This window comes from Palaemon carinicauda, chromosome 30 (genome assembly GCF_036898095.1).
Source record: "Palaemon carinicauda isolate YSFRI2023 chromosome 30, ASM3689809v2, whole genome shotgun sequence".
Taxonomy (NCBI): domain Eukaryota; kingdom Metazoa; phylum Arthropoda; class Malacostraca; order Decapoda; family Palaemonidae; genus Palaemon; species Palaemon carinicauda.
In genome coordinates, this window is record NC_090754.1 from 37,225,125 (window position 1) to 37,237,624 (window position 12,500).

The 12,500-nt window shown below is 30.6% G+C and overlaps 3 protein-coding genes across 4 annotated transcripts in view; all 3 read left to right on the plus strand.

Annotated features, from left to right (window-relative positions):
- The window catches only part of LOC137623729 (pro-resilin-like), a 10,177-nt gene extending 9,562 nt beyond the window's left edge, over positions 1 to 615 (plus strand). Inside the window, exons 2-3 of one of the 2 annotated variants that reach the window (XM_068354553.1) lie at positions 8 to 82; positions 221 to 615. In XM_068354553.1, coding sequence (XP_068210654.1) covers positions 8 to 82; positions 221 to 541 — 396 coding nt within the window. In that variant the 3' untranslated portion in view covers positions 542 to 615. The remainder of the gene's footprint in view (positions 1 to 7; positions 83 to 220) is intronic. The other variant, XM_068354551.1, reaches the window with a different exon arrangement.
- A 4,208-nt stretch (positions 616 to 4,823) lies between these two features.
- On the plus strand, positions 4,824 to 5,637 carry LOC137623730 (pro-resilin-like). Its single transcript, XM_068354554.1, has 3 exons — positions 4,824 to 4,857; positions 4,983 to 5,057; positions 5,211 to 5,637. Exons 1-3 carry the CDS (start codon positions 4,846 to 4,848, stop codon positions 5,529 to 5,531), a joined length of 408 nt encoding a protein of 135 aa, XP_068210655.1. The 5' UTR covers positions 4,824 to 4,845; the 3' UTR covers positions 5,532 to 5,637.
- A 3,854-nt stretch (positions 5,638 to 9,491) lies between these two features.
- LOC137623472 (pro-resilin-like) lies at positions 9,492 to 10,221 on the plus strand. The gene is made up of 3 exons (XM_068354304.1): positions 9,492 to 9,542; positions 9,655 to 9,738; positions 9,889 to 10,221. The coding sequence occupies exons 1-3, from the start codon at positions 9,492 to 9,494 to the stop codon at positions 10,207 to 10,209; spliced, it is 456 nt and encodes a 151-aa protein (XP_068210405.1). The 3' UTR covers positions 10,210 to 10,221.
- Positions 10,222 to 12,500: the final 2,279 nt, after the last annotated feature.

Below are 12,500 nucleotides of genomic sequence, written 5' to 3' on the forward strand. Positions count from 1 at the left end.
ATTCCAGGTAGCTCTGGTTGTTTTGGGTTTGGTTGCCCTAGTTGCAGCTGACAGCTTCGAAAGATATGCTCCACCAAGAAGGGTAAGCTTTGATATATCATTATTTTATCGATTCCGATATCAAATAAAGTTTGTGTATCTCTCTTTCCTTGGCAATAATACTTAAAAATTAAATATATTCAAATTGGTATTAAATTCTAAAGAATTTGGTTGATTACAGTATTCCTCTGGTTCCTCCGAATCCTTCGAGTCCAGCGAGGCCCAATACAACTTCAACTGGGCTGTCAACCACGCCCCCTCCCGTAACGACTTCGGCCACCAGGAAGCCCGTGATGGAGACAACACTCAGGGATCCTACTACGTCCAGCTCCCCGACGGTCGCCTGCAGAAGGTAGCCTTCCACGTCGATGGTGACGATGGATACATCGCTGACGTCACCTACTCCGGTGAGGCTCAGTTCCCCGACTCCAACTCCGCCTCTTTCGAGTCTCGTGAAGCTCCCAGATACTTCTACGGTTCTGGTTCCAACGAATCCAAGTAAATCACACGACCAAATATTTTCCAAAGAAATATTTTTTTCTAAATCTCACCGAACTCCTGATTATTCTTCAAAATCATCAGCTGTTATTTATGCATATTTATTTAATAAAAGCTGAAGTATAATATACGTTGTTTCATTTATTTATTTCAAAACATTATATAGATATACATCCTGCAATTTGTTCATCAGGAATGCATGCATATGCATGAATCCTGAAAGCAAAATAAAAATAAAAAATTCTTGAAAACCATATAAAAGAATATTTTAATATCCCGTAGTGAATTTGATATTTGAGGAAATTATTATATTAACCATAAACCGATAGACTAGAATCACATTTATCACATGTAAGGAACATGCGGGTATCCTTGCAAATCGGGGACATTTTGCCAAAATCGTAAATTAAATATATTTATACTAACAGTAGTGTATTCTGAGTACCAACACAACTCTTTTCTGGAAAATGGGCGAAAAAAGAGGATTCTTCCCCAAACTCTAAGTAATATATTTAACATTGATATAAAATATATGTAAGTATTCTCTGAGTTGCAAAAACTCGTTTATTTGGATAAAAGCAACTAAAGCAAAAAAACACTTTTCATCCAAACTTCAAATATTTAGATGTATTTCATGAAAAAAATTATAAAAGTTATTAAAATTGTATCAAGGCTACACCATAGACACACACTCATATGGACAATATATACATACATACATATATATATATATATATATATATATATATATATATATATATATATATATATATATATATATATGTGTGTGTGTGTGTGTGTGTGTGTGTGAGTATACTTATATATATTATATTTATATATATATATATATATATATGTATATATATATATATATATATATATATATATATATATATATGTATATATATATATATATATATATGTTTGTGTATATATATTATATATATATATATATATTTATATATATATATATATATATATATATATATATATATATATATATATATATATATATATATACATATATATATATATGTGTGTGTGTATGTGTGTGTATGCCATTGCCAATACTGTCCATGACAGGATAGGATTAGAAAAGAAACTATGAGAGAGATTACTCGAGTGCCATTAATGGATGAGATCATGGTGAGGGTTAGGTGGAGATGGTTTAGACATGCTCTTTGCACTCCCCAAATGAGATTAGTTCATCAAACGTTCGGCTGGGCTCCAAAAGGCACTAGAAGATTTGGAAGTCCCAGACCTATATGGCTGAGGACTATAAAGTGTGAAGTAGGAGATGATGAATGGAGAAATATTGAATTAAAAGCTCAAGATAGAGACGGCCTTTGAAATCTAACCGAGGCCCTTTGCGTCCATAGATGATTATATATATATATATATATATATATATATATATATATATATATATATATATATATATATATATACATATATATATATATATATATATATATATATATATATATATATATATATATATATATATATATCTAATCATATATATGTATACATTATGAATATGTATGATACATAGTGAAGATTCATAAAAAATGTGATATATTTAAAATCACCATGAATTTTCAGCAACTTTACTCACGTGATGTTTCATCTCCTTCTCGAGTCATTTTGTAATTGGACAGAGAGGGCGAGACCAACAAACAGAAAATTAAAGAATATTGGCAGCATACACAATACTTTTTTCATAGGAATTGAATAGATATAATTTTCTTAAAGTTTTAGGAAATGTTCAAGTTAGGTCAATAAAACAGAGAGAAATGAAAGTAGTTTAGATATAAAAACACGATAAATTAGATAAAGATTTCAAAATAAAAAAGTGCTAAAGAAATATATATATATATATATATATATATATATATATATATATATATATATATATATATATATATATATATATATATGTATGTATGTATATATACTGTGTATATAATTATACATATATATTTATATGCATATATCATCATCCTGATCTTCACTTGAATCAATTATGACTGCTGCTCCGGGATATAACTGATGGGTTCTCATGTCGTTAGTGAGACAAAATTGAGAACCATATAATCTGTCACAGTTGGGACACTTGTTGTCAGGTAGGAGTGGAGGTTGTGTACTGGGTAACCCCGATGACCAAGCCTAGACCTCTTCAATTCTCCGAGTGTTGTTTTCAGTTGTCTTCAAATTCTTCAATTCTCTTTTTCACTACATCTCTCCAGACAGATCACTCCAGCGTATCAGACTTCAATTTCTATTATCAATATCACATAGTTTCACTTCTCCTTTAGGTTGTCCCCTAATATCTTCCTTGATTCATCAAATTTTCCATTCCCATTACTTAGTTCTGAGTAAAACAGTTCCTTAGGAAGGCGGGTGTCTCATTTTGACAACGTGCCCCGACCATCTCTATTGTTTTTCATCAAAATGGCTTCAACACTAGATCAGTTTCCCTCTTCTAGAACACATACGTTGGTGCAGTGGCTTCCCAAAGTCATTTTCAAGATGTTTTGCAATGGCCGTTGATGGAATTTCTCAAGGATTTTGATGTTGTGCCAGTAAGCTGTCAAGGTTTCAGAGCCATAAAGACTAGGTAGGACTATATCTTGATATACCCTGGTTTTATTGTCAACACATAAATTAAGATAATCAAAGACTCTTTTGTGTAACCCTCCGAAAGCTGAGTTTCTATAAAAAGTAAGCATGCAGTGGAATATTCTTCTACATCTTAGGCGATATTCGTCACCTATATTGGGATTTGAAAATAGATGACTGCCTGAGTAAGGGAAACGATGCACAAATTAAAGGTTTTCACCATTTACTTCTATAGTACTTTCGGCTGGAAGGGGTGATGTAATACTTGGGGTTTTCTAATATTGATGGACAGTCCAAGACGAAAATAGGCCTTTGCAAATCTATTCAATATCATTTGCAGATAATCTTCAGTTTTAGCTCAGTAGCATTATCGTATGCAAACTGGAACTCGACAATAGAGTTGGAATGTACTTTAGTTCTTGCCTTTAGACAGTTGAGATTGAATATTCCTCCTTCTTTTCTGTAACTGATAGAAGTACCTGGAGGTAGATCCTCTTAAATGAGGTGCCAACAGGAGCTATAAATATGAAAATAAGGTAGGGGTAACAACACAATCCTGTTTGACCCTGACTTAACCTTGAATGTTTCATTGAAGCTACCATAAGCCAAAACAGTCCCAGAGGTATCATCGTGTAATAGCCTGTAAAAGTTTATGAATTATGGGGGCATCCCCATCCACATACTGTCACCTAGAGGAACATAGAGTTTCAGGAGGTATCCTCTTAGTATATATATATATATATATATATATATATATATATATATATATATATATATATATATATATATATATATATATGTATGTATGTATTTCAATAACATCTACAAATGGAGCAGTTTCTAGTCCATTGCGTGACAAAGGCCTTAGGCATGTTTTTTATTCATGTCAGGGGTTTGCCAATAGCATTTAAGACAATAATACGATTAAAATCACCCTAACTTTAATAATTGGTCATTGCCAGCCGATCCTGGTTTTGTTATTATCATTATTACTGTCATTATCTATTGTAGTAGTAGTAGTACTAGTAGTAGTTGCTAAACCTCTAGAATTTCCCTTATTATACATTCATGTTAGCCTTTCATCACATCCTTTGATTAAGAACAAAAGGAAATATAATAATCATTCAAATATATACGAATAGTATCATTTGAGATATAAACCAGCGATAATAATTGAAGTAAAAACTTGATTGGCTAGCTTTCAAATCGCCAAAATAATAATAATAATAATAATAATAATAATAATAATAATAATAATAATAATAATAATAATAATAATAATAATAATAATAATAATGAAAATAATGATAATAATAACAATAAAAATTACATCAAATGTTAAAATTTCAAAAACCGACTCAACGATAATAATGATAGCACAATCAGATAAAATGATATTGATAATAATAATAAAAGTCAAAACCTCTAATTAAGTAAGTAAAAGTAAGCTCCACTGGCAAAACAGTCACAGCTTGATATTTAGTTCATAGAAAAGCAGGGAAATTACAAAAAACCTGACATGAAAATGAGGATTCATTAACTAATCCTGAAGAGTGAAATCCTTTAGAAAAACTCGTCTGGTATAGGCAAAAGCCACGCCCTTTAAACGCAGTTCTGGTATATATAGAGAGCACCATTGGCTAGGTCATGAGAAGTGACTCGTCTCGAGACATCATCGTAAACATCATGATTTCCAAGGTAAGAATCTATCTGTTGTCAGGAAAGCTTTGGTTAATAAGAGAAATATATTCTGATCTCTTGTCTGTTTTAGATGTGCTTCATCTGCTGTGGAAATAATGATATTAATTCCTCTGTTCTTTCAGGTAGCTCTGGTTGTTTTGGGTTTGGTTGCCCTAGTTGCAGCTGACAGCTTCGAAAGATATGCTCCTCCAAGAAGGGTGAGCTTTGATATATGTTTGTTTCATATATTTTCGTAATGATTAGAGTTTGTGCTTCTGTTTTCCTGAAATAGAATACTTAAATGATAAATTTCTTCAAGACGAAATTACCCAAATTGATGTTGAATTATAAATCATTTCTGTTAATTACAGTATTCCTCTGGATCCTCCGAGTCCTTCGAGTCCAGCGAGGCTCAGTACAACTTCAACTGGGCTGTCAACCACGCCCCCTCCCGCAACGACTTCGGACACCAGGAAGCCCGTGATGGAGACAACACTCAGGGATCCTATTACGTCCAGCTCCCCGACGGTCGCCTGCAGAAGGTAGCCTTCCACGTTGATGGTGACGATGGATACATCGCTGACGTCACCTACTCCGGTGAGGCTCAGTTCCCCGACTCCAACTCCGCCTCTTTCGAGTCCCGTGAAGCTCCCAGATACTACTACGGTTCTGGTTCCAACGAATCCAAGTAAAACATACGACCAAATATTTTCTAAAGAAATATTTTATTTCTTTATCTCACCGAATTCCTGATTATTCTTCAAAATCATCAGCCGCTATTTATGTATATTTATTCAATAAACGCTGAAATATAATATATTCGTTTTATTCATTGATTTTAATATTATTCTATAAAGATAAATCTTGTAAATTACTTATACATGCATACGTATGAATCCTGAGCAAAATAAAAGAGATGGGAAACCATATAAAAGAGATAATTGCATGTATTATTTCAAATGTGATATTTGAAGAAATTATTTTATTTCGTGATTAATGTGGAAATGATACATGTGCTAACTAAGGTTATAAAGTTATACTAGAATCACATTTATTACATTTAAGGAACATACGAGTATTCATGAAAATTGGGGTCATTTGTCCAATATAGTTACTTGTACAGTATATTGACACGAGTATTTTGCTTACCAGCTGCGACTTTTACCAGAAAATTGTTGAAATGAATTAAGATATTTAATGCTGATGAAAAGAATATATAAGTATATTCTGAATTACTAAAACCAATAATCTTTTAGGTGGTTGACCAGGGAACCAACCACCAGTTGAGATAATACCTGTAGAGAGTTATTGGGTTCTTTGACTGGCCAGACAGTACTACATTGGATCTCTATCTCTGGTTATGGCTCATTTTATCTTTGCCTACACATACACCAAATAGTCTGCCTATTCTTTCCACATTTTCTTCTGTCCTCATATCCGTAACAACGCTGAGATTACCAAACAATTCTTCTTCGCTGAAGGGGTTAGCTACTGCACTGCAACTGTTCAGTGGCTACTTTTCTCTTAGTAAGAGTAGAAGACTCTTTAGCTATAGTAAGCAGCTCTTCTAGGTGAAGGACACTCCAAAATCAAACAATTATTCTCTATTCTTAGGCAGTTCCATAGCCTTGGTACAATGAACTTCCACTGTCTTGAGGTAGCGTTCTCTTGCTTGAGGGTACACTTGGCCACAATATTCCATCTTATTTCTCTTCCTCTTGCTTTTCTTAAGAAGTTTTTATTGTTTATATATGAAATATTCATTTTAATTTTATTACTGGTCTCAAAATATCTTTCATTTTTTTTCTCATGTTGTTTATTTATTTCCTTATCTCTTTTCATCATGGGCTATTTTCCATTTAGGAACCATTGAGCTTATATCATCCTGCTTTTCCAACTATGGTTGTTGCTTAGCTAATGATAATAATAATAATAATAATAATAATAATAATAATAATAATAATATTAATAATGATGATAATAATATTGTTAATAGTAATAATAGTAATAATAATAATAATAATAATAATAATAATGATAATAACAAAAAAGGATATGATAATAATATAATAAAAATAATAGCAAACAACAGTGTCATCAAAGCTTCAAAACCTTCATATCTACCTCATAAAAACTTAAAATATGCATTAATAATTGCACGCAAACACATATGCACAAATCCACACGCATACATACTCATATACATATATATATATATATATATATATATATATATATATATATATATATATATACTGTATATATATGTATATATATATATATATATATATATATATATATATATATATATATATATATATACATATATATACAGTATATATATATATATATATATATATATATATATATATATATATATATATATATATATATGCATATATATATACTTATATATATATGTAAATATATATATATATATATATATATATATATATATATATATATATATATATATATATATATGCATATAATAGAGCCATAATAAATGGCGGCTAAATATTTACATATATATGCAGAGAGGCATATGCATACACAAACTCCTTGTTTCCTAACTATTCCTTCTCCCACATACTCGATGGATGGGGAGAGAACGAGTAGTCATACCTTTGGCAATGCCACTTACTTTAAATGAAAAGATATATATATATATATATATATATATATATATATATATATATATATATATATACATATATATATATATATATATATATATATATATATATATATATATATATATATATATATATATATATATATATATATGTATATATATGATGCATATTAAAGTTCGACTTCGGATTCTGGGGACGTGGATTTATTAAAAAACGCCTTAGATCCTTTGCATCTTTCGTCAGGTGACGTAAGAACTACTTTTGGAGACATTCTGAAGCTGCAAAGAAGGTTAAGACCTGCAAAACAAAAGGGAAAGAAGATAGACATTATACCTCGTCAGTTTACTTCATGAATTAAGAAAATATCCTTTTCTTGATGGGTTATTTAGAAATGGAGAAAGAAGGTCAAATACAAAGAAATTAGAATAAGTGAAATTAACAAAAAAGAAAAAAAAATACTGAAAATGTTAAAAATCTGAAAATGGAAATGCGTATTAGAGAAATAAGGCAATTATATATACATATTTATGTATATAATTTTTATCTATACTCGTACGCATACACACACACACACACACACATATATATATATATATATATATATATATATATATATATATATATATATATATATATATATATACCCTATTTATATACATATATATATATGTATATATATATATATATATATATATATATATATATATATATATTTATATATATGTATATATATATATATATATATGTATATATATGATAAAATTTGCACATTTATTCGTGCCTTTAACGCTTAAAATAAGACACATTTTTACTACTTTAATATCTGGATTCTTTCCTATACCTCGGGATCATTAACCCATGGGGGAATTAACTCAAAAATGTTACTACTTCAATATCTGGATTCTTTACTATACCTCGGGATCAGAGACCCAAGGGGGAATCAAGCCCTGGTCCAGGAAACCTGTATCACAGTGAAATAGCATTTAGACTCAAAGAGAAATAAAAGTCAATGAAAATTCTCCTATACTTATACCTGTCGAATACAGGTTTTTTTTAAATTAGTATTGAAATCATCCTATCTCAATCATTCTAGATAGTTAGTATGTTTGTACTGGGCTTTTGGTGAATGATAAATTTCACACATTTAGATGTGTTATTCCTATTCAAATAAGCTATATATTTTAACATCTTAATATGTGGATTTTCTCTTATACCTCAGGATTAGAGATCCAAGGGGGAATCGACTCAAAGATAATAGCTTCTGGCTGGTTGTGGAATCAAACCCTGGTCCAGGAAACTGGTACGACAGTGACATAGCATTTACCCGCAAAGATAAATAAAAGATGATGAAAATTCTCCTATAATTATACTTGAATTCAGGTTTTTTGTACTTAGAACTGAAATTAACCCATCCCCACCATTGCAGATAGTTGTTATGTTTGTACTTGGCTTTTAATTAATGATATATTTTACACATTCAGACGGGTTTCTCATTTCCAAATAAATCACATATTTTACTACATAAATATCTGGATTTTCTCTCATGCCTCCGGATCAGAGGCCAAAGGGGAATCAACTCAAAGATAATAGCTTCTGGCCAGCCAAGAGTTCTAACCTGGCCCAGGAAACGGCTACGAGTGTGACATAGCATTTAATAATAATAATAATAATAATAATAATAATAATTACGATTGTTGTAATTGTTAAACTTATAACAGATTCAATTGTAATAAGGATAACAGACTCAGATAAAATAATAATGACACTGATATTGATCATTAAAACCTCCAATTAGGTCACTATAAGTAGATTTGATTTACAATACAATTAAAGGCTGATACTTACCTAATGAGCACGCGGGGGAATGACTCTAAGAGCTTGACACAAAAATTAGAATTGAAATTGACTAATCCTGATAAGTGAAATCCTTTAGAAAAACTCGTCTAGTATAGGCAGAAGAGGCCACGCCCATTAAACGCAGATCTGGTATATATAGAGTGCACCTTTTGTTAGATCATGAGAACAGACTCGTCTCGAGACATCATCGTAAACATCATGATTTCCAAGGTAAGAATCTATCTAGTGTCAGAAGACCTTTGGTTAACAAGTAATAAATAACTGTCTTCTTTCTTTTATATGTGCTTCATCTGTTGTGGAAATACTAACATGAATTCCTCTGTTATTCCAGGTAGCTCTGGTAGTTTTGGGTTTGGTTGCCCTAGTTGCAGCCGACAGCTTCGAAAGATATGCTCCTCCAAGAAGGGTAGGCGTTGATATATTATTTTATCGATTCTGATATCAAATGAAGTTTGTGTATCTCTCTTTCCTCGGCGATAATACTTGAAAATAAAATATATTCAAGAGCAAATTACCCAAATTGGTATTAACATGTAAATAATTTGGTTGATTACAGTATTCCTCTGGATCCTCCGAGTCCTTCGAGTCCAGCGAGGCTCAGTACAACTTCAACTGGGCTGTCAACCACGCCCCCTCCCGCAACGACTTCGGACACCAGGAAGCCCGTGATGGAGACAACACTCAGGGATCCTACTACGTCCAGCTCCCCGACGGTCGCCTGCAGAAGGTAGCCTTCCACGTCGATGGTGACGATGGATACATCGCTGACGTCACCTACTCCGGTGAGGCTCAGTTCCCCGACTCCAACTCCGCCTCTTTCGAGTCCCGTGAAGCTCCCAGATACTTCTACGGTTCTGGTTCCAACGAATCCAAGTAAAACATACGACCAAATATTTTCTAAAGAAATATTTTATTTCTTTATCTCACCGAACTCCTGCCTATTCTTCAAAAATATCAGCCGCTATTTATGTATATTTATTCAATAAAAGCTGAAGTATAATATATTTGTTTTATTCATTGATTTTCATATTATTCTATAAAGATAAATCCTGTAAACTACGTATACATGCATATGCATGAATCCTGAGCAAAATAAAAGAGATGGGAAACCATATAAAAGAGATAATTGCATATATTATTTCAAATGTGATATTTGAGGAAATTATTTTATTTCGTGATCTAATGTGGAAATGATACATGTGCTAACTAATGTTATAAAGTTAGACTAGAATCACATTTATTACATTTAAGGAGCATACGAGTATTCATGAAAATTGGGGTCATTTATCCATTATAGTTACTTGTACAGTGTATTGACACGAGTATTTTGCTTACCAGTAGCAACTTTTACCAGAAAATATTTGAAATAAATTAAGATATTTAATGCTGATGAAAAGAATAAATAAGTATATTCTGAATTACTAGAACCAATAATTTTTTAGGTGGTTGACCAGGGAACCAACCACCAGTTGAGATAATACCTGTAGAGAGTTATTGGGTTCTTTGACTGGCTAGACATTGGATCTGTATCTCTGGTTATGGCTCATTTTGTCTTTGCTTACACATACACCAAATAGTCTGCCTATTCTTTCCACATTTTCTTCTGTCCTCATACCCCTAACAACGCTGAGATTACCAAACAATTCTTCTTCGCTCAAGGGGATAACTACTGCACTGCAACTGTTCAGTGGCTACTTTTCTCTTAGTAAGAGTAGAAGACTCTTTAGCTATAATAAGCAGCTCTTCTAAAAGAAGTACACTACGAAATCAAACCATTGTTCTCTATTCTTAAGCAGTTCCACAGCCTTTGTACAATGAACTTCCAGTGGTCTTGAGATAGTGTTTTATTGCTTGAGGGTGCACTTGGGCACAATATTCTATCTTATTTCTCTTCTTCTTGCTTTTCTTACGAAGTTTTTATAGTTTATATATGAAATATTCATTTTAATTTTATTACTGGTCTCAAAATATTTTTAATTTTTTTTTCTCATGTTGTTTATTTATTTCCTTATCTCCTTTCATCATAGGCTATTATCCATTTAGGAGCCATTGATCTTATAGCATCCTGCTTTTCCAACTATCTTTGTTACTTAGCTAATAATAATAATAATAATAATAATAATAATAATAATAATAATAATAATAATAATAATAATAATAATAATAATAATAATAATGATAATAATAATAATAATAATAATAATAAAATAATGATAATGATAATAGCATTATTATCAATAATAATAATAATAATAATAATAATAATAATAATAATAACAAAAATGATAATAATAATAATATAATAATAATAATAGCAAACAAGAGTGTCATCTAAGCTTCAAAACCTTCATATCTACCTCATAAAAAACTTAAAAAATGCATTAATAATTGCACGCAAACACATATGCACATATCCACACGCATACACACTCATATATATATATATATATATATATATATATATATATATATATATATATATATATATATATGTATATGAATATATATATATATATATATATATATATATATATATATATGTATATATATATATATATATATATATATATATATATATATATATATATATATATATATATATACACACACAAATATAATTGAGCCATAAAACATGACGTCTAGATATTTACATATATATGCACGGACAGGCATACGCTTACACACAGGTTTAACCCTTCTCCTACTCCTTATTTCCTAACTACTCCCTCTCCCCCATACCAGAGGGTGGAGAGAGAACGAGTACTCATTCCTTTGAATGGAAAGGAAGATATATATATATATATATATATATATATATATATATATATATATATATATATATATATATATATATATATATATACATATATATATGTATATATATATATATATATATATATATATATATATATATATATACATATATATATATATATATATATATATATATATATATATATATATATATGATGCATATTAAAGTTCGACTCCGGATTCTGGGGACGTGGATTTATTTAAAAACACCTGGATCCTTTACATCTTTAGTCAGGTGACGTAAGAACTACTTTGGAGACATTCTGAAGCTGCAAAGAAGGTTGAGACCTGCAAAACGAAAGGGAAAGAAGATAGACATTATATATCGTCAGTTTACTTCATGAATTAAGAAAA

What these genes read in the sequence shown, in the direction of transcription:
- LOC137623730 (XM_068354554.1), top strand. An exon ending in GATATGCTCCTCCAAGAAGG is followed by an intron (nt 5,058 to 5,210) that starts GTGAGCTTTGAT and finishes TGTTAATTACAG; the next exon opens with TATTCCTCTGGATCCTCCGA.
- LOC137623472 (XM_068354304.1), top strand. Translation starts at nt 9,492, where the DNA reads ATGAGAACAGACTCGTCTCGAGACATCATCGTAAACATCATGATTTCC. An exon ending in TAAACATCATGATTTCCAAG is followed by an intron (nt 9,543 to 9,654) that starts GTAAGAATCTAT and finishes TGAATTCCTCTG; the next exon opens with TTATTCCAGGTAGCTCTGGT. An exon ending in GATATGCTCCTCCAAGAAGG is followed by an intron (nt 9,739 to 9,888) that starts GTAGGCGTTGAT and finishes GGTTGATTACAG; the next exon opens with TATTCCTCTGGATCCTCCGA.